Source organism: Acipenser ruthenus, chromosome 60 (assembly GCF_902713425.1).
Source record: "Acipenser ruthenus chromosome 60, fAciRut3.2 maternal haplotype, whole genome shotgun sequence".
Lineage (NCBI taxonomy): Eukaryota > Metazoa > Chordata > Actinopteri > Acipenseriformes > Acipenseridae > Acipenser > Acipenser ruthenus.
Window position 1 is genome coordinate 3,802,129 of NC_081248.1, and position 22,005 is coordinate 3,824,133.

Sequence of the window (22,005 nt, forward strand, 5' to 3'; positions counted from 1 at the left end):
TAAGCAGATATTCGTAACTTGATTCTATCTGTTCGTAGTCTCTCCCGGTCAGTCAGATGAAAGAAAAAATTACGATAATGTCTGCAGTCCCGTTATGACCTCGAGGGCGGGCATGACTGCATCACAGGATCGGACGTGCAGCTTTGATATATATTATTTCAGGTTATCAGGATAAAACCCCCATTAGGTAATGGTTACATTTCGTACTTGATAGGGAACAATCTTTAAAACCCATTCTCTTGCCTCTTAGGCAGCATTGATGGTGTTGCTTTTTGGAAAATAAGCAGTCATGACGCTGCTTTCTGCTAATGAGGCAAGAAACAGATTTTAAAAGAAGCCTTGACCAGCCTTTATCAGCACTAAAACTACACCTCAAAGCATGCCCCTACACCAGCAGTGACAGTGAGGGCTGATGGGAGCTGTAGTTCTTCAGACAGGTGGCCAGAAGGACAGTTAGCGTTTACATTGGTAACACTGCTGGTCAAGAGATTCAGAATAAAAACTCCAGCTTGCCTCTGCACCAGCAGTGACAGTGAGGGCTGGCAGGAGCTGTTCAAACAGTGAAAGAACATGTTGGCTGCTGAATCTGTTTACACTGTAAAACACTGCTAGAGACAAAATGAGAATAAAAACTCCAGCTCCCAGCATGCCTCTGTAGTGACGGTACCACCGAGGGATGATGGGAGCTGTGTGCTGTAAACACTACCGGCTGCCTGAGAACCTAGAAGAGATTAACAGTCACCACTATTAACAAAACATTACCTGCAGAATGCGTGTACATCTTTGGATTAATGCAAGTTTCTTAATGCGAGACTATAGCAGACAGACAACAATAAAATGCACAAAACTAGCATTTCATTTTTCCTTTATTTTTTTTATATAGTTAACTTAAATAACTTAATGTAAACAAGAATAAAAAACAAACAAAAAAAAAAGCAGAATTTGACGCACAATTTAGAAAAGTGAAAATACATTGTCTTTCAGCGCCCCTCCCTCACCCAATACATCACACCCCCTTAACCCCCCCGCCTGTGAAACCAGCCGTGCCAGTATTTGAACTACTTTACTGAGAGCTAGAAAAACAGTTTAGTATCCTATAGTGTCTCTCCTGTTTAATATCCTATAGTGTGTGTGTCTCTCCTGTTTAATATCCTATAGTGTGTGTGTCTCTCCTGTTTAATATCCTATAGTGTGGGTCTCTCCTGTTTAATACCCTGGAGTGTGTGAACAGACATTCATTACTGTTTACCTGGCTGAGCTGTTTCAAGCTTGTCTGGAGAATCCTAGCAGCCAGACAAACACTGTATGAAATCCCTGCTTCACACAGAAGGAGGACAGGAATCCCAGCTGCCCTCCCCTAGTGGTCATTTCTGAAACCACACCTTCCTCAAGTCAGAAACAAATACCATTAGGAGTCTGTTCAGAAGCAAAGCTCCCTCTAGTGGTTGAAAGAGGCTGTCACATCATGCTGTGCAGCTGTAATTCTATACAGGGTTTGAACCATGGAGACAATCAGAAAAAACAACTCCCAGCATGCCTGCGCAGTCACAGTACCAGTGAAGGGTCATGGGAGCTGTAGTCTTTCACACAGGTGGCTGGTTGTGGTACTGACTGCACTGGACAATTCCTGTTTACAATAGAACCGCACCGCCAGAGAAACTACAGCTCCCAGTATGCAACTGCACCAGCTCCAATGGCAGAGGGAGATGGGAGTGGTAGTTCTTTGAGATAACCAGGGCTTTAAATCCCATCTTCCTTCTTATTAGCACCAGCAACATGATCACGGGATCCAACTGTCAGGGGCGGTGGAGTGGGGGCTGGAGCTGATATAAAAAGGGTCTTCACACACCTTCCACACCCCATGATGGGGGCTGGGGGCAGTTACAAACATATCAAAGTCATTATTACACAGGCAAGGGCATGGAGTTACACTGAAAACTAAAAACAATGGGAAAAAACTGCAGTAACTGAACCTTAACAAAAGAAAGCAGGTTTGCTAGTATACTAGATTAGTCTTCTGTTTATTTACAAACATTTACAGTGAGAGAGAGAGGAGAGAAACAAGCGGGCGTTCGTTACAATGCTGCACCCTGCGACACAGGTTAGAATCAGCTTTAGTGAAAGGATCACTGTCCTTTAAGAAGAGTGCCAAGCACTTTAAAACCCATTCTCTTACTTCTTATTAGCTTTATTAATATAACTGGCCCCTCCTTAAAAAAAAAAACAAAAGTGCTGACCACCTTTAAAACCCATTCTCTTGCCTCTAAGGCAGCATTGATGGTGTTGCTTTTTGCTAATGAGGTAAGAAACAGATTTTAAAAGAAGCCTTGACCAGCCTTTATCAGTAGTTAAACTACAACTCTCAGCATGCCTCTGCACCAGCAGTGACAGTGAGGGCTGCTGGGAGCTGTAGTTCTTTAGACAGGTGGCTGGAAGGAGAGGTTAGCGTATGCATTGGTAACACTGCTGGTCAAGAGAATCAGAATAAAAACCGTGAAAGAACATGTTGGCTGCTGAATCCGTTTACATTGTAAAACACTGCCAGAGACAGAACCTGAATAAAAACTCCAGCCCCCAGCATGCCTCTCCACTGGCAGTAACAGTGAGGGCTAACGGGAGCTGTAGTCCTTTGGGTTTTGAGTGCAGCACATGTGACCTGCTGTTGAGAATAACCAGTCCTGCATCATATACAAGCAGCCAGTCAGCACGGTGGCTGCACAGTGATGCAGATCCCAGCGGATCGAGAGCACATCGACACAGCCCTAATGAGAGGCTTTAAAAACCAGAAACACACATTTAATAAACAAAGTGAATGCAGTTTGAGGGGGACGGGGCCAGTCTGAGGGGTACTCACAGAGACTGACAGTTTGTTTATGTGAATCAATAAAGGTGTGCAGTAGTCCGGTGTGGCGGGTGCAGGGTGCTGGTTTGGGGTCCCCCGTCCGGTCCTCTCTTTCTCTCTCTCACAGTCTGCGTAGCGCTCGTTTCTTCTCCCCCCCTTTCTTCTTGCCACTGCCCCCCCCGCCCACCCCCCGGCTACCCCGCTCGCCGGCGTGCTTCTTGGGCTGCGGGGGCCCCCCTCCCTCAGCCCCCCCAATTGCGTGGATCTCGGTGAGCAGACGTGCCCGCGATGCGAAGGCGGGGTACCCCTCCAACAGCAAGCGCCCAGCCTCTGGGTTCAGAGCCGACTCTGGGTTCGGATGGATGAGCAGACACCGGATCGTCTGAGAGAGGAGTGGAGAGAGGGGGTTAGTGTACTTTCATACAGACACTTAGTAGTAAGCATAGTAATGTTTAAACTACACGCAGCACACATTCACATCCCATTCACTCTCTCCGTCACTCCAAATCTCCAAACATCAGACAGACATACTTGGTCTAGCAAATAGACCAAGTTTACAGCAGATGAATTTCACAGTATTTAAGCAGAAATAGAATACATTTTATTCCTTACAAAATGAACGTACTTGGAGGCACAGTCGCTGCCGAAGCAGATTACTTTCTGTCAACATACCTTTCCAGAAGTACTTGCTTTATTTCTTGATTATATGGTTTCTGCATTTCCACTTGAAATCCTCACATTCTTAATGAAAAGGGTCTCAGAAACAACACCCTTCACAAGCCTCATACAGATGCAAAGCTTTGTGTGAACTGTCACGTCCGTACTTTCGTCAGCCAGCACTGTCACATATTCGCAACTTTCCAATTTCATTAATTTTCTCGGTAATGACCCTGCCATGGCTTCTTGCATTTCCTCGCAGTCTATGTGCGATCTGTATGTGGCATTTACCCCAAGTTGCCAAGTTTCCCACTCCTTGGAACATCATAAAATCCAAAAAGCTGCTATACTTCAGAGATGGGATATCCTCCTTCGTCATGAAGTATACGGTTTGCAGCACTTTGAGGATAGCCTGCTCGTTCTCGTTCATTGCCCGTTGGAGAATTTTTGTCATTGTAGTATCGAAGTTAATAACAGGATTTTCCATTTTGCTATGTTTTTATTTAGAGCGTTTTATTTTTAAAAAAATACTGATAATTCTATGCATGGGATGACATTTATACACAAGATAAGAGGAATGTTTTGAAATGCTGCTCTGTGATTGGCTGATTTCTCTGTGATTTATAACAGCCTAATGCTTATTGGTATTGTCTGGGGAGGGGGACACATGGGCGCGTTAAAAGAAATTCAGCGGGACATTTTTTTATTTTTTTATTTCAGGGGGCCATTGGCACACTGTTCTACCCCTGATCTCCCCCTGCACACTGATCTCACTCTGCACACTGTTCTACCCCTGATCTCACTCTGCACACTGTTCTACCCCTGATCTCACCCTGCACACTGATCTCACTCTGCACACTGTTCTACCCCTGATCTCACTCTGCACACTGTTCTACCCCTGATCTCACCCTGCACACTGATCTCACTCTGCACACTGTTCTACCCCTGATCTCACTCTGCACACTGTTCTACCCCTCTGATCTCACTCTGCACACTGTTCTACCCCTGATCTCACTCTGCACACTGTTCTACCCCTGATCTCACCCTGCACACTGATCTCACTCTGCACACTGTTCTACCCCTGATCTCACCCTGCACACTGTTCTACCCCTCTGATCTCACTCTGCACACTGTTCTACCCCTGATCTCACTCTGCACACTGTTCTACCCCTGATCTCACCCTGCACACTGATCTCACTCTGCACACTGTTCTACCCGATCTCACCCTGCACACTGTTCTACCCCTCTGATCTCACTCTGCACAATGTTCTACCCCTGATCTCACTCTGCACACTGTTCTACCCCTGATTTCACCCTGCACACTGATCTCACTCTGCACACTGTTCTACCCCTGATCTCACTCTGCACACTGTTCTACCCCTGATCTCACCCTGCACAATGACCTACCCCTCTGATCTCACTCTGCACACTGTTCTACCCCTGATCTCACTCTGCACACTGATCTACCCCTCTGATCTCACCCTGCACACTGATCTACCCCTGATCTCACTCTGCACACCGATCTACCCCTCTGATCTCACCCTGCACACTGTTCTACCCCTCTGATCTCACCCTGCACACTGTTCTACCCCTGATCTCACTCTGCACACTGATCTACCCCTGATCTCACCCTGCACACTGATCTACCCCTGATCTCACTCTGCACACTGATCTACCCCTCTGATCTCACCCTGCACACTGATCTCCCCCTCTGATCTCACTGATCTACACCCTGACCTCACTTGTTTTTCTGTAATATGATTACAGTCTTCTAGTACATATATAATTTTATTTTTAACATGCTCTTGGTTAGATAGTAATGTAACACTGCACAAGTACCTAATTTCAGTAAAGTTCTCTTATTCGAACGTCCCCTTTCTGGCATAAAAAAAGGTTTGAAGTTTTCTGTGTAGCATACTGCTGTGCTTTTTCAGCAGAGATACACTGTGATGCCTAATCTTGCAGAAACAGCAAACAAACAACAAAGTCAAATTATGCTGGTTATTTAAATAAACTATCAGAATACACACAGATATGTTGGTCAAAATGTCCAATATGTGGGATAATTACACCACAGCCGTCGCACTGGTATTGTACCTCCGCCATTTTGAAATGCCCACGAGTCAGCGCCGCAGAATGTTAGCTAACGTTAATAAGCGCTCTCAGCGTGCAGGTCGTTCAATAGAAAGTGCCACGTAATGCTCTGGAGCGCTCTGCCTATTGAACGCACCACACTTCTGGAGTGTGGCAGCCTTGATCCCCAGCGCCCCTCCCTCCCAGTCTCACCAGTAAGACATGTCAGATCCCCAGCCCCTCTCTGTCTCACCAGTAAGATGTGTCTGATCCCCAGCTCCGCTCTCCAGTCCCTCTTCAGCACGTTCACACAGATCTCTCCGCTCGGACCCACGTTCGGATGGAAGATCTTGGTCAGGAAGTAACCCTTGGGCGGCGAGGCGGGGAAATCCTTCCCTAGGACCAGGCGCATCCGGAACACGCCCCCCGCAAATGGGGTTCCCTCTGAAACAGACAGAGAGAGAGAGAATGAATCATTCAAATTAAGAATATAATAAAAGAACTCTGCAGGTGTGCCAAGGCTGAACAATGCCACTGTAAGTGTCATTTGTAATTCATTGCAATGAATTGGCTGCAGGCCTAGGCGAGTTCTTACTAATGCATTGTAAAGTTTTAACAAGAGTAAAAGCTTAAAAGGAGTCTTCCAAATAATAATAATAATAATAATAATAATAATAATAATAATAATAATAATAACAGAAATGATGCTGATATTAGTAATCTGCATCCCTGGTTTTCAACTCCCTTCCTGAACGCGTGGTTTCAGGTAGAGAGCACTAATCTGCTCGCTCTACTCCCTCCCATCTCAAACTTTTAAAACGGGTTCGAGAGCAGCGGGGAGCATCCTGTGTTCGGGCTGTTCCAAACACTGCTGTTTCTGTTGTAGTAATTATATTAATTATTAACCCTTTGCGGTCCATTGTCGGAGTGGGTCCGACATTGCAATTATTCCTCACAGGTCCTTTGTCGGACTGGGTCCGACATCATTATAGCAACGCAATAAACGGGTGTTTAGTCGTTTTTTCTCCGGAAAAAGCCGAGAAAACCATTCAATTGCCGAGTGGGAGCCAAGACAAGTCGGGGGGGGGGGGGAAAAAAAAAAAAAAAAAAAAAAAGGCGTATTTCATGAATAGTCATACATGGTATCAGGTATCAGATAATGGGGCGTTCATAGTAAACAAGCTGGCTGAGTGCGTCAGCGCACAGAGACTATCATGGACATTTGCAGAGCTTTTTTAAGATGTTATAGTAATAAAATAATGACTTGGATCGCATTATTGAGGAGTTTGGTGATAAAACGAGTGATCAGGAGATGATCGATCGGTATGTACGACTATTATTATTATTATTATTATTTATTTCTTACATAGGTGAACGCTATAGCAAACAAAAGGGTGGGGCGGGGCTGGAGATGCCTAGTGTGTGCTTTGTTGATATGTAGGGCCATTTAAACCCGTTTGACTGTGAAAAAAAATACTTGTAAACAGCGCGTCTAAAATTAACTGCGCGTGTGAAAATTAATTAGACCTGGCGTGCCTGACATGCAATTAATAAATGGACTGCAAAGGGTTAATTATTATTTATTTCTTAGCAGACGCCCTTATCCAGGGCGACTTATAATTGTTACAAGATATCACATTATTTTTACATACAATTTCCCATTTATACAGTTGGGTTTTTACTGGAGCAATCTAGGTAAAGTACCTTGCTCAAGGGTACAGCAGCAGTGTCCCCCACCTGGGATTGAACCCACAACCCACAGGTGCGATTAATTTTGTTTATGAATAAAAAAAAACATTGACTGCCTCTTGTTCAATTGGGACAGCTGCTTATAAGGGATATTTCTCCTTCTCCCGAGGCAATAAAGCAACGGCGACTGCAATTTGTCAACAGAAGGGGATATTAAAAAAAAAACTAATAATAATAATAAATGGATTTTGTGTTTGTGGCACCGATCCCTGAACAGTAGAGTTAATAACAGTGTATTGGAATCTGTGCATTGGATAGATTCTGTAACATTGCAAGCTGTGTTTTCATTATTACTGGTTTTGTTCTTTTACTATAATATAATGTTAAAAAAAGAAAGTTTAGTTTCTTCACTTTGTGCCCACAGGGCCAGCACAGGTGCATCTCAATAGTGCAGCACTAACACAAAGAGAGACATCTACCAAGATAAAAATAAATACAAATGCAAATTCACACTGCGATTATTTATTTATTTATTTATTTTTAGATTCTATTGATTTTTTAGTATTGCATGCAGGACAGCCGCTATAAGATCGTTACCTTTATTAAAAATGTGAATCTACAGGTTAATCAACTAATGTCCATAAATTAGGCTAACCAATCAAATTTGAATCGAGTGGCAGCCCTAATTTCAATATATAGTTACATATATACTGGTGTGTACGTATTATTATTAATATTATTATTTTTTTAAAGTAGTTAAGTCTTTGCGATGTTAAAACAGTATTTGCTTATTTAGGGTTTTTTTGCTTGGACAATACTAACCAAGGTTGTCAGTATACATCAGAATGTAATATGAAGAGTGTGTGTGTATGTAGATATGGTTTAAACACTGACACCTGCATAGCATTTAAACATTCATAAAAATGTACCAAAAGCACATCCCTACAACATGTATTTCATCTTATTTTACTATGTTCAGAGTACTATGCTATTTAAAGTTTATCCAGTAATAATGAGGGGAAGCTAGCACTAGTCATGTGCCAGTTCTGCCCTGGTCTGCCATGTGGAGCTGCAATGAGAGGAATCACATCAGTGGAGTGTGAGCTGGAAGAGAGGGAAGACAGGTTTCAATGTTGTTAATAAGTGAATAGGTATGGAGGGAGACTGGCTCTGTGCAAAACCTCAACCTGTGAGCTGTGCACTGAACTGGACTCAGCGATGTCAGCACAGTGTATCAAAACCAGCCGCACCTGTGAGCTGTGCACTGAACTGGACTCAGCGATGTCAGCACAGTGTATCAAAACCAGCTGCACCTGTGAGCTGTGCACCGAACTGGACTCAGCGATGTCAGCACAGTGTATCAAAACCAGCCGCACCTGTGAGCTGTGCACTGAACTGGACTCAGCGATGTCAGCACAGTGTATCAAAACCAGCCGCACCTGTGAGCTGTGCACTGAACTGGACTCAGCGATGTCAGCACAGTGTATCAAAACCAGCTGCACCTGTGAGCTGTGCACCGAACTGGACTCAGCGATGTCAGCACAGTGTATCAAAACCAGCCGCACCTGTGAGCTGTGCACCGAACTGGACTCAGCGATGTCAGCACAGTGCATCAAAACCAGCCGCACCTGTGAGCTGTGCACCGAACTGGACTCAGCGATGTCAGCACAGTGTATCAAAACCAGCCGCACCTGTGAGCTGTGCACCGAACTGGACTCAGCGATGTCAGCACAGTGTATCAAAACCAGCCACACCTGTGAGCTGTGCACCGAACTGGACTCAGCGATGTCAGCACAGTGTATCAAAACCAGCCACACCTGTGAGCTGTGCACCGAACTGGACTCAGCGATGTCAGCACAGTGTATCAAAACCAGCCGCACCTGTGAGCTGTGCACTGAACTGGACTCAGCGATGTCAGCACAGTGTATCAAAACCAGCCGCACCTGTGAGCTGTGCACTGAACTGGACTCAGCGATGTCAGCACAGTGTATCAAAACCAGCCGCACCTGTGAGCTGTGCACTGAACTGGACTCAGCGATGTCAGCACAGTGTATCAAAACCAGCCGCACCTGTGAGCTGTGCACTGAACTGGACTCAGCGATGTCAGCACAGTGTATCAAAACCAGCCGCACCTGCGAGCTGTGCACTGAACTGGACTCAGCGATGTCAGCACAGTGTATCAAAACCAGCCGCACCTGTGAGCTGTGCACTGAACTGGACTCAGCGATGTCAGCACAGTGTATCAAAACCAGCCGCACCTGTGAGCTGTGCACTGAACTGGACTCAGCAGTGTATCACTGCCCCGATGGTGAACATTTCCAACACCCGCTGTAGACGCGTTTACAGGTTTACACGAAAGTGTATTTAATGTATTAATTATACTTAAGCTTCTAAGTCTCTAATTTGTAAAATAAAAGCCCCTGTATAACGCAGTGAGCCTCTCATCACGTGAAGCAGCAGCAAGGGGACGTCGTGCTGGCTTGCAGCAGTGCATGCTGGGAATGTTCTTGAACATGTCCTCAGCACGGTTACACTGGTAAATATTCCAGCTGTGCCGGAATCGATCCCCAACTTTTGAGAGAACAAGAGGACTCGTTCTGGAACGCATTCGTTAGCGTTTTTTGCACTAGCAACATCTTCCGGAATGCATCCTCCTGGCCACTTGTTCCGGAATGCATCCTCCTGGCCACTCGTTCCGGAATGCATCCTCCTGGCCACTCGTTCCGGAATGCATCCTCCTGGCCACTCGTTCCGGAATGCATCCTGCTGGGCTCAATTTTAGCCTTTTATTTTAGTTGCGGAAAACTGATTTAATATTTATTTTTTTAAACATTTATATTTATATAGATTTTTTTAAACATCTGAGAATTTTTTTTTGGCTGCAAACTAGGATCCCTGGCAATGACATACTCTCTTCTTCAACTTGACTGGCTGGTGCACATTACTATGGAAACAAGAAAAGGGGGCTGGTTCCATGAAAGGATTGGCTCTGCGAGATCAACAGGGCGGTGCAGATATCCACAGTGAAGCACCCACCCACCACTCAGTGTATTCAGTGTACATGGATCAGTGTATTCAGTGTGCATGGATCAGTGTATTATTATTATTATTATTATTATTATTATTATTTATTTCTTAGCAGACACCCTTATCCAGGGCGACTTACAATTGTTACAAGATATCACATTATACATTATTTCACATTATACAGATATCACATTATTTTACATACAATTACCCATTTATACAGTTGGGTTTTTTACTAGAGCAATCTAGGTAAAGTACCTTGCTCAAGGGTACAACAGCAGTGTCCCCCACTGGGGATTGAACCCACAACCCTCCGGTCAGGAGTCCAGAGCCCTAACCACTACTCCACACTGCTGCCAGTGTATTCAGTGTGCATGGATCAGTGGGTACGGATCAGCGGATTCAGTGGGTACGGATCAGCGGATTCAGATCAGTGTATTCAGTGGGTATGGGTCAGTGTATTCACTGGGTATGAATCAGTGTTTTCAGTGGGTATGAATCAGTGTATACAGATCAGTGTATTCAGTGTATACAGAGCAATTTATTCAGTGGGTACGGATCAGTGTATTCAGTGGGTACGGATCAGTGTATTCAGTGGGTACGGATCAGTGTATTCAGTGGGTACGGATCAGTGTATTCACTGGGTACGAATCAGTGTTTTCAGTGGGTATGAATCAGTGTATACAGATCAGTGTATTCAGTGTATACGGAGCAATGTATTCAGTGGGTATGGATCAGTGTATTCAGTGGGTACGGATCAGTGTATTCAGTGGGTACGGATCAGTGTATTCAGTGGGTACGGATCAGTGTATTCAGTGGGTACGGATCAGTGTATTCAGTGGGTACGGATCAGTGTATTCAGTGGGTACGGATCAGTGTATTCAGTGGGTACGGATCAGTGTATTCAGTGGGTACGGATCAGTGTATTCAGTGGGTATGGATCAGTGTATATTGATCAGGGAGGCTCACCTGGTCCCTCGATGGAGGCATGCAGGTCGCTCAGGTCCTCCTCGTTGGGGTAGATCTTCACCCCCTCGGGGGGGTCGGCAGCGAGGGACGACACCTCCTTGTAAACCAGCCGGATGACGTGGGGGGGCAGGTTCTCCACGTTCGAGTTCTGAGGGGAGGACACACTTACACTTCAATTGCAATTGTAGCTGACTCTTGGCACTCTGCACAACTGTAATCATACCGAGGGCTTGCAGTTTTCAGGTTTTATTTTTGATCACATGATGTGCTGGATTCTGTTTCACTTAGTTTATATTTCTAATAGTCGTGACAAATAGCGTTAATTGCTCATCACTGATCCTAATTGCATTTCATTCATGCAGTCACCTGGTTTATCTTTGTGCTTTTACAGAGTACAGAGTAAACACTGATAGCAAGTCCACCATTTAAAATCTCCTTGAAATACCCAGTACAGAGTGCACACTGATAGCAAGTCCACCATTTAAAATCTCCTTGAAATACCCAGTACAGAGTGCACACTGATAGCAAGTCCACCATTTAAAATCTCCTTGAAATACCCAGTACAGAGTGCACACTGATAGCAAGTCCACTATTTAAAGTCTCCTTGAAATACCCAGTACAGAGTGGACACTGATAGCAAGTCCACTATTTAAAATCTCCTTGATTTGTAGCAAAGAAAAGAATAATCTTCACCCCAGTCTTTAATCAGAAGCAGGGTTAGAAACTAACGCTCGCCCGAGGAGAATTAAAACTGATGAGGGTAGTTGATGTCTGTGTCTCGGTAATTCTCTGAGCGAGTGCTTATAAAAAAGTGTACAGATATACTTTCATGTTCAGTCAATTTTCTAACATGCTGTAGCAGTGGTGAATAGGCATTCATAATGCTACAAAACAGCCACTCAAATGAAACCTCCCTTCCATCTCGCCTTATCGTGCCAAATTTTGCATTATTTTGAGCTATAACCAGAATGGCAACTGTTAAATACGTGTCTTATCTGGGACGGTTCCACAGATAGTTCCATTACTGAGGCAGTGCTGTGCTATGTGAAGTATGTTGTCCACGGTGTTGTCCACACAGACTTTACTGGGGTTCGGAATGTGGGGAAGGCAGATGCAGAAACACAGTCAATGTGTCTGTGATGAGCATTCATCTTTAGTGTATCTTTTTTAATACAAAAAAATAATAATTGTGTTCATTTTTTTGGAAACTAAAACTTAAGCCTAATATTTAGTGACCCCAACAGCTATCTCAGGAACATCACATAAAGGCAAGCAAGTTTAGACAAGGACTAGCAAGTTCAGACAAGGACTAGCAAGTTCAGACAAGGACTAGCAAGTTCAGACAAGGACTAGCAAGTTCAGACAAGGACTAGCAAGTTCAGACAAGGACTAGCAAGTTTCGTGTTAGTTTCTAATCCTGCTGTTAATTCATTTGTATTTCTGCAAGTCGTCCTGCGTACCCCCTATCACCTTTAGAAGTACCCCCGAGGTACACACACACACTTGAAAACCCTTGACATATTGAAATACACACCGCTTTGTAGTTTTCCAGATACTAAATGAAAAACTGACAATTGAAAAAAATGTGACATTTCGAAATCCAACATGAAATACTACTGTACTACTATCATGGCTTCCGGTAGACTTTTTTGCAATATCATGTTGTAGTTTTTGATTGCATGACGTTAAATAAAAGATCCAAATTATGTTTATGTAGTTTTTTTTTTTTTTCAATTGTCACAATCCTAAAATTCTAGGTGATGCAAGTCCACAGATAGTTACAAAAATCTAAGTGAAACAGGCAGACGGACGCATATACGGACAGAACCGGATACTCGGTATCTTCTGCTAAATAATGTTAATACCAAGAGTCATGACAATCGGATAAGCGCTTTCCAGATGCATGTGAAATGTGAGACTGACAGACACGCTCCTACATCAGCGACCGTCTCTGCAATTACTACAAACCACATGAAAAAACCGTATCAACAGAATTCAGTATTACTAGTAAGAAATGGACAACGCCGCAGTGCACAGTGTTGAACTTAACACTACACAAACCGCAACTCAAAATGTGAAAACCCTAAAACAGCGTGACTGCCGTTCGGGTTTCGTGGCGGTTAGATATGCAAACTAATTAACAATAAAGTTAGAGACTAGATTGGTACTTTTTTTTTTTTTTTAAAGCTACCGGAAATACACCTTGCCAAAATTTAATATCACGCGGAAAATGATAAAAAACGTTTAATAAAGTTATGAAAATCGTGGTTTTTTTTATCTAATAAAAATATAAACACTAAAACGTAAACTACTGAAAAATAATACCGTAATAGTAAAAACTAAAACCGACCAAAGGTGGGCTAAATTTAGAAACATATTTTACACCATAACAAATGAATTTAAGGACTGTACTGAATAAAAAAAAACTACTGTAAAAGGTACGAATTAAATACAACACAGTATAAGCACAATATATATATCGGAATGTTTTAGAAACTAAATTACGAAGGTATTTTGTATTTATTTACGACAATAAATACAACCGCATAACACAAATATTCTGCTACGTACAGTACCGTGGAGATTACTACACTAAAGAATATGAATAATAACGCGATATAGAGTATTTGGGATTGACAGACGGACATAGTAGAAAAAGACAGGAAAAAAAAACACGGTTTATATTAAACAGTGCAACGCGTATCGTGACATCGCCTCGGAGTAACTCACCATGGCCGAGGGTATCTATACACTTCCCAACGCAGCTTCGACCCTCTTTCCTTCGTTTATTCTCAGTCTCTTTCACTCAAACAGCCTCGCTGCGTCGCTCTTCGATACAACTGGCAAGTCTCTTGTTGTTTTTGTATAGTTTATTTATTTAATTTTTAATATTTATTTTTCTCTCGGCACCCCGGCCCTCTAGGCTCTCGCTCCGACTGTCCACAAAATTTAAGACAAAAAATCCACAGACGACTCCGCCAATCCAAATTCTAGGAAACCCTGACGTACAACCACATAGCAACCGCTGCCACCAATCAGCGACGGCATACTCAGAGCTGTCGCTCTACCTGCCAACCAGTACAGCCAATCAGCTGCCGGAATGTGGAAGGAGCTCGGTTTTCATTGGTAAGTTTGAATAGCTCGGCGTCGTTTCTATTGAGCGTGTCCTCCCCTCACCAAAAGTGAGGGTTCGAGTGCGGTCGAGTAGACCAATAGATTTTCACAATGAGAGAGTGACGTTAAATTAAACACACCCGCTTTAATAAAGGGGCGGGGCCGGGCATTATATATATAGGGCTTCTGTTTTCGGGTTTTATTAATTGTATTTTTCGGTGCTTATTTTTTTAAGCTATTTTCGAGTTTTATGTAAATCGTTTTTTTTTTCGGGGCTTTCGTTTTTGATATACTGTATGAAATTAGTGTTTTTGGTTACTTTCCAAAATGCTTAAGCGGTTTTTTGTGTTTGTGTGTGTCAAAATATGTATAGTAACTGGACAGTACTTGCACACTTAAGTTGTCCCTTTTTTCCATTGCTGTCTTCCACAGTGAAATCCCTCTGGTCACGGGCACATTCTTCTGGGGTTTTTGTGTGTAGGCATTTTTGTACATTTCACCACAATGTTTTAAATCTGTTTTAAATCCTCTGTATCTTAACTGTAATACAGTCTGAAATCCCGCTAACAAGCCTCTGTCCTGACTGTAATCTCGTTTTAAATCTCGCAAGCGGAGTCTCCAATAGAAACATAGGAATGTGCTGTCACTCAGTAGGTGGGGCGGGTTTAAAGCATTCAGAACGAATCAATGATAGATGCAAGTCAGGAAGGCGGGACATTGCCCAGCAGCACAGGGAAATGTATTTATTATTTTTTTTGTAGTAGGTTTTATTTTTTTTAAATGTGAAAAGGGTAAAGAGAACGTGAATAGATGAACCATTTCCACAGTTTTAATGTCCGCTGCGTTAGTTTATAGTAGTGCGTTGCTAATTTAAACAATGTGGTATTCAGTTAAGGCTTAACAACTGTTAATTAAGGTTTAAAGGGAGGGAGAGGGATGGAAAATAAAAACCGAAAATTAGAAGCCCTAAATATCTGAAATGTATAAATTATAAAACGCACAAAAGCAGGGGCGTAGATCTATCTGAAAACCTGGGGGGGGGGGGGGGACGGGACGGGACGGGGGGGGGGGGGGACACGACATTTTAACCTAATTGTTTTCCGCTCGCTTTCTTTGTGCTCGTGGTCTCTAACATTAAGCTGATTATGATCACAAAAATCAAACTGTGGTGGAGGGGACTGGTAGTAATAATCATGTCAATAAATTGTAATATATGGGGCTCCCGAGTGGCGCATCCAGTAAAGGCGCTCAGCGTGGAGTGCAGGATGCGCCCTATAGCCTGGAGGTCGCTGGTTCGGGTCCAGTCTATTCCACTGCCAACCGTGGACGGGAGTTCCCTGGTGGCGGGGCACAATTGGCCGAGCGCTGTTCGGGATGGGGAGGCCTTAGGTCGGCCAGGGTGTCCTCGGCTCACCGCGCACCAGTGACTCCTGTAGACTGGCTGGGCGCCATCGGCGGTGCGTATAAGAGGCTCAGGGAGGCTAAACCTTGATATAAGTGGGTTGAACACAAAGTATGTTTTTGTTCTAATATGATCAAATGTGTGCATGGCATTACCCCAAAATAAAACTTATATTTTTGTATTTATTATTCATATTAATCTCATGATCATAAATATAAACTGATTGACTGTAAAACAAAAATAACAGGTTAGACCTCGCTGTCCCAATACTGTATCGAGGGGTCTGAATGGAGCATCCCTGAGGGGTTTCGGGGTCTGTATGGAGCATCCCTGAGGGGTTTCGGGGTCTGTATGGAGCATCCCTGAGGGGTTTCGGGGTCTGCATGGAGCATCCCTGAGGGGTTTCGGGGTCTGTATGGAGCATCCCTGAGGGGTTTCGGGGTCTGTATGGAGCATCCCTGAGGGGTTTCGGGGTCTGTATGGAGCATCCCTGAGTGCTTTCAGAGTCTGTATGGAGCATCCCTGAGTGCTTTCAGAGGGCGCTGTATGGAGCATCCCTGAGGGGTTTCGGGGTCTGTATGGAGCATCCCTGAGTGCTTTCGGGGTCTGTATGGAGCATCCCTGAGGGGTTTCGGGGTCTGTATGGAGCATCCCTGAGGGGTTTCGGGGTCTGTATGGAGCATCCCTGAGTGCTTTCAGAGGGCGCTGTATGGAGCATCCCTGAGGGGTTTCGGGGTCTGTATGGAGCATCCCTGAGTGCTTTCAGAGGGCGCTGTATGGAGCATCCCTGAGGGGTTTCGGGGTCTGTATGGAGCATCCCTGAGGGGTTTCGGGGTCTGTATGAAGCATCCCTGAGTGGTTTCGGGGTCTGTATGGAGCATCCCTGAGGGGTTTCGGGGTCTGTATGGAGCATCCCTGAGGGGTTTCGGGGTCTGTATGGAGCATCCCTGAGGGGTTTCGGGGTCTGTATGGAGCATCCCTGAGGGGTTTCGGGGTCTGTATGAAGCATCCCTGAGTGGTTTTGGGGTCTGTATGGAGCATCCCTGAGTGCTTTCAGAGGGCGCTGTATGGAGCATCCCTGAGGGGTTTCGGGGTCTGTATGGAGCATCCCTGAGGGGTTTCGGGGTCTGTATGGAGCATCCCTGAGGGGTTTCAGGGTCTGTATGGAGCATCCCTGAGTGGTTTCAGGGTCTGTATGGAGCATCCCTGAGGGGTTTCGGGGTCTGTATGGAGCATCCCTGAGTGCTTTCAGAGGGCGCTGTATGGAGCATCCCTGAGGGGTTTCGGGGTCTGTATGGAGCATCCCTGAGGGGTTTCGGGGTCTGTATGGAGCATCCCTGAGGGGTTTCAGGGTCTGTATGGAGCATCCCTGAGGGGTTTCGGGGTCTGTATGGAGCATCCCTGAGGGGTTTCGGGGTCTGTATGGAGCATCCCTGAGGGGTTTCGGGGTCTGTATGGAGCATCCCTGAGGGGTTTCGGGGTCTGTATGGAGCATCCCTGAGTGTTTTCGGGGTCTGTATGGAGCATCCCTGAGTGGTTTCGGGGTCTGTATGGAGCATCCCTGAGTGGTTTCGGGGTCTGTATGGAGCATCCCTGAGGGGTTTCGGGGTCTGTATGGAGCATCCCTGAGGGGTTTCGGGGTCTGTATGGAGCATCCCTGAGGGGTTTCGGGGTCTGTATGGAGCATCCCTGAGGGGTTTCGGGGTCTGTATGGAGAATGCAGAATGTTGTTAAGATTATTAGATCACGCGATGCAGAATGTTGTTAAGATTATTAGATCACGTGATGCAGAATGTTGTTAAGATTATTAGATCACGTGATGCAGAATGTTGTTAAGATTATTAGATCACGCGATGCAGAATGTTGTTAAGATTATTAGATCACGTGATGCAGAATGTTGTTAAGATTATTAGATCACGTGATGCAGAATGTTGTTAAGATTATTAGATCACGCGGTGCGATGCAGAATGTTGTTAAGATTATTAGATCACGTGATGCAGAATGTTGTTAAGATTATTAGATCACGTGATGCAGAATGTTGTTAATATTATTAGATCATGCGGCACGATGCAGAATGTTGTTAAGATTATTAGATCACGCGGTGCGATGCAGAATGTTGTTAAGATTATTAGATCACGCGGTGCGATGCAGAATGTTGTTAAGATTATTAGATCACGCGGTGCAGAATGTTGTTAAGATTATTAGATCACGTGATGCAGAATGTTGTTAAGATTATTAGATCACGTGATGCAGAATGTTGTTAAGATTATTAGATCACGCGGTGCGATGCAGAATGTTGTTAAGATTATTAGATCACGTGATGCAGAATGTTGTTAAGATTATTAGATCACGCGGTGCGATGCAGAATGTTGTTAAGATTATTAGATCACGCGGTGCAGAATGTTGTTAAGATTATTAGATCACGCGATGCAGAATGTTAAGATTATTAGATCACGTGATGCAGAATGTTGTTAAGATTATTAGATCACGCGGTGCGATGCAGAATGTTGTTAAGATTATTAGATCACGCGGTGCGATGCAGAATGTTGTTAAGATTATTAGATCACGTGATGCAGAATGTTGTTAAGATTATTAGATCACGCGGTGCGATGCAGAATGTTGTTAAGATTATTAGATCACGCGGTGCAGAATGTTGTTAAGATTATTAGATCACGCGATGCAGAATGTTAAGATTATTAGATCACGTGATGCAGAATGTTGTTAAGATTATTAGATCATGCGGCACGATGCAGAATGTTGTTAAGATTATTAGATCACGTGATGCAGAATGTTGTTAAGATTATTAGATCACGCAGCGCGATGCAGAATGTTGTTAAGATTATTAGATCACGCGGTGCAGAATGTTGTTAAGATTATTAGATCACGCGATGCAGAATGTTGTTAATATTATTAGATCACGCGGTGAAATGCAGAATGTTGTTAAGATTATTAGATCACGCGGTGCAGAATGTTGTTAAGATTATTAGATCACGCGGTGAAATGCAGAATGTTGTTAAGATTATTAGATCACGCGATGCAGAATGTTGTTAAGATTATTAGATCACGTGATGCAGAATGTTGTTAAGATTATTAGATCACGTGATGCAGAATGTTGTTAAGATTATTAGATCACGCGGCGCGATGCAGAATGTTGTTAAGATTATTAGATCACGCGATGCAGAATGTTGTTAAGATTATTAGATCACGCGATGCAGAATGTTGTTAAGATTATTAGATCATGCGGCGCGATGCAGAATGTTGTTAAGATTATTAGATCACGCGATGCAGAATGTTGTTAAGATTATTAGATCACGCGATGCAGAATGTTGTTAAGATTATTAGATCATGCGGCACGATGCAGAATGTTGTTAAGATTATTAGATCACGCGGTGCAGAATGTTGTTAAGATTATTAGATCACGCGATGCAGAATGTTGTTAAGATTATTAGATCATGCGGCGCAGAATGTTGTTAAGATTATTAGATCACGCGGTGCAGAATGTTGTTAAGATTATTAGATCACGCGGTGCAGAATGTTGTTAAGATTATTAGATCACGTGATGCAGAATGTTGTTAAGATTATTAGATCATGCGGCGCAGAATGTTGTTAAGATTATTAGATCACGCGGTGCAGAATGTTGTTAAGATTATTAGATCACGCGATGCAGAATGTTGTTAAGATTATTAGATCACGCGGTGCAGAATGTTGTTAAGATTATTAGATCACGTGGTGCGATGCAGAATGTTGTTAAGATTATTAGATCACGCGGCACGATGCAGAATGTTGTTAAGATTATTAGATCACGCGGTGCAGAATGTTGTTAAGATTATTAGATCATGCGGTGCAGAATGTTGTTAAGATTATTAGATCACGTGATGCAGAATGTTGTTAAGATTATTAGATCACGCGATGCAGAATGTTGTTAAGATTATTAGATCATGCGGCACGATGCAGAATGTTGTTAAGATTATTAGATCACGCGGTGCAGAATGTTGTTAAGATTATTAGATCATGCGGTGCAGAATGTTGTTAAGATTATTAGATCATGCGATGCAGAATGTTGTTAAGATTATTAGATCACGCGGTGCAGAATGTTGTTAAGATTATTAGATCACGCGATGCAGAATGTTGTTAAGATTATTAGATCACGCGGTGCAGAATGTTGTTAAGATTATTAGATCACGTGGTGCGATGCAGAATGTTGTTAAGATTATTAGATCACGCGATGCAGAATGTTGTTAAGATTATTAGATCACGCGATGCAGAATGTTGTTAAGATTATTAGATCACATGATGCAGAATGTTGTTAAGATTATTAGATCACGTGATGCAGAATGTTGTTAAGATTATTAGATCACGTGATGCAGAATGTTGTTAAGATTATTAGATCATGTGATGCAGAATGTTGTTAAGATTATTAGATCATGCGGTGCAATGCAGAATGTTGTTAAGATTATTAGATCACGCGATGCAGAATGTTGTTAAGATTATTAGATCACGCGGTGCGATGCAGAATGTTGTTAAGATTATTAGATCACGTGATGCAGAATGTTGTTAAGATTATTAGATCATGTGATGCAGAATGTTGTTAAGATTATTAGATCACGCGATGCAGAATGTTGTTAAGATTATTAGATCACGTGATGCAGAATGTTGTTAAGATTATTAGATCACGTGATGCAGAATGTTGTTAAGATTATTAGATCACGCGATGCAGAATGTTGTTAAGATTATTAGATCACGCGATGCAGAATGTTGTTAAGATTATTAGATCACGCGGTTGTATATGTCATCCCCCTGACCAAAGAGTGGGGGGTATATACACCCCCAGGGTTAGACTCCTACAGAACGCAATGTGGACCAACGGTGCTCGATATGCACAAGGGGTCTCGGACCTATAAGGCCCCCAGTGGGGTCCAGCGGCAAAGCCCCTGGGGATTTTTTTCACATTTCCATTGTCAGTGCAGTCAATTTTACACCTAAAAATATGATGATATTATAATTTGGGAGCCTGGGTCCATGAAAAATCATACTGTTAGTTGGATGGCAAAATGTAAATTTGCACGTAAAGAATTATTTTATGTGAAGATTGCAACTAAGTTTTAGGCTACTGATGATCAGGATAATAATTAGAATTAATAGTAGAACATGCTAAACTGGAAAATGCTGCCAATCTCACTCTTGGGTAGATTTTCAATGGAACTATTGTATTGTAACGCTTGAAATGTTTTTGCTTACGATTGTAAGTCGCCCTGGATAAGGGCGTCTGCTAAGAAATAAATAATAATAATAATAACTATGAAATCTCACTCTTGGGGAGACAGGCAGGCAGACAGACAGACAGACAGACACACAGGCAGACAGACAGAGAGACAGACAGGCAGGCAGGCAGAGAGACAGACACACAGACAGACAGACAGAGAGACAGACAGGCAGGCAGGCAGAGAGACAGACACACAGGCAGACAGACAGAGAGACAGACAGGCAGGCAGAGAGACAGACACACACGCAGACAGACAGATAGACAGGCAGGCAGGCAGAGAGACAGACAGGCAGGCAGGCAGGCAGGCAGGCAGGCAGGCAGACAGGCAGTCAGACAGACAGACAGGCAGGCAGACAGACAGACAGGCAGGCAGGCAGACAGACATGCAGACAGGCAGACAGGCAGGCAGACAGACAGACAGACAGGCAGGCAGACAGACACACAGGCAGACAGACAGACAGAGGCAGGCAGGCAGGCAGGCAGGCAGGCAGGCAGTCAGACAGACAGACAGGCAGGCAGGCAGACAGACACAGAGGCAGACAGACAGACAGACAGGCAGGCAGGCAGGCAGGCAGGCAGGCAGGCAGGCAGTCAGACAGACAGACAGGCAGGCAGGCAGGCAGACAGGCAGGCAGACAGACAGGCAGGCAGACAGACAGACAGGCAGGCAGGCAGACAGACATGCAGACAGGCAGACAGGCAGGCAGACAGACAGACAGACAGACAGACAGACAGGCAGGCAGACAGACAGGCAGGCAGGCAGACAGACAGACAGACAGACAGACAGACAGACAGACAGACAGACAGGCAGGCAGGCCGACAGACAGGCAGGCAGGCAGACAGACAGACAGACAGACAGACAGACAGGCAGGCAGGCAGACAGACAGACAGACAGGCAGGCAGGCAGAGAGACAGACACACAGGCAGACAGACAGAGAGACAGACAGACAGGCAGGCAGGCAGACAGGC

General features: G+C 44.0%; 1 protein-coding gene across 1 annotated transcript; it reads right to left on the bottom strand.

The window, feature by feature from the left end:
• Window positions 1–848: 848 nt before the first annotated feature.
• LOC117410185 (ubiquitin-conjugating enzyme E2 S) lies at window positions 849–14,266 on the bottom strand. The gene is made up of 4 exons (XM_059018543.1): window positions 13,988–14,266; window positions 11,258–11,405; window positions 5,826–6,016; window positions 849–3,224 (listed from the first exon to the last, which is right to left on the bottom strand). Exons 1-4 carry the CDS (start codon window positions 13,988–13,990, stop codon window positions 2,964–2,966), a joined length of 603 nt encoding a protein of 200 aa, XP_058874526.1. The 5' UTR covers window positions 13,991–14,266; the 3' UTR covers window positions 849–2,963.
• Window positions 14,267–22,005: the final 7,739 nt, after the last annotated feature.

Coding starts and splice junctions, on each gene's coding strand:
- LOC117410185 (XM_059018543.1), bottom strand. Junction 6,017..11,257: donor TGCCTCCATCGAGGGACCAG/GTGAGCCTCCCT, acceptor TGTCTGTTTCAG/AGGGAACCCCATTTGCGGGG. Junction 3,225..5,825: donor GGATCAGACACATCTTACTG/GTGAGACAGAGA, acceptor CTCCTCTCTCAG/ACGATCCGGTGTCTGCTCAT.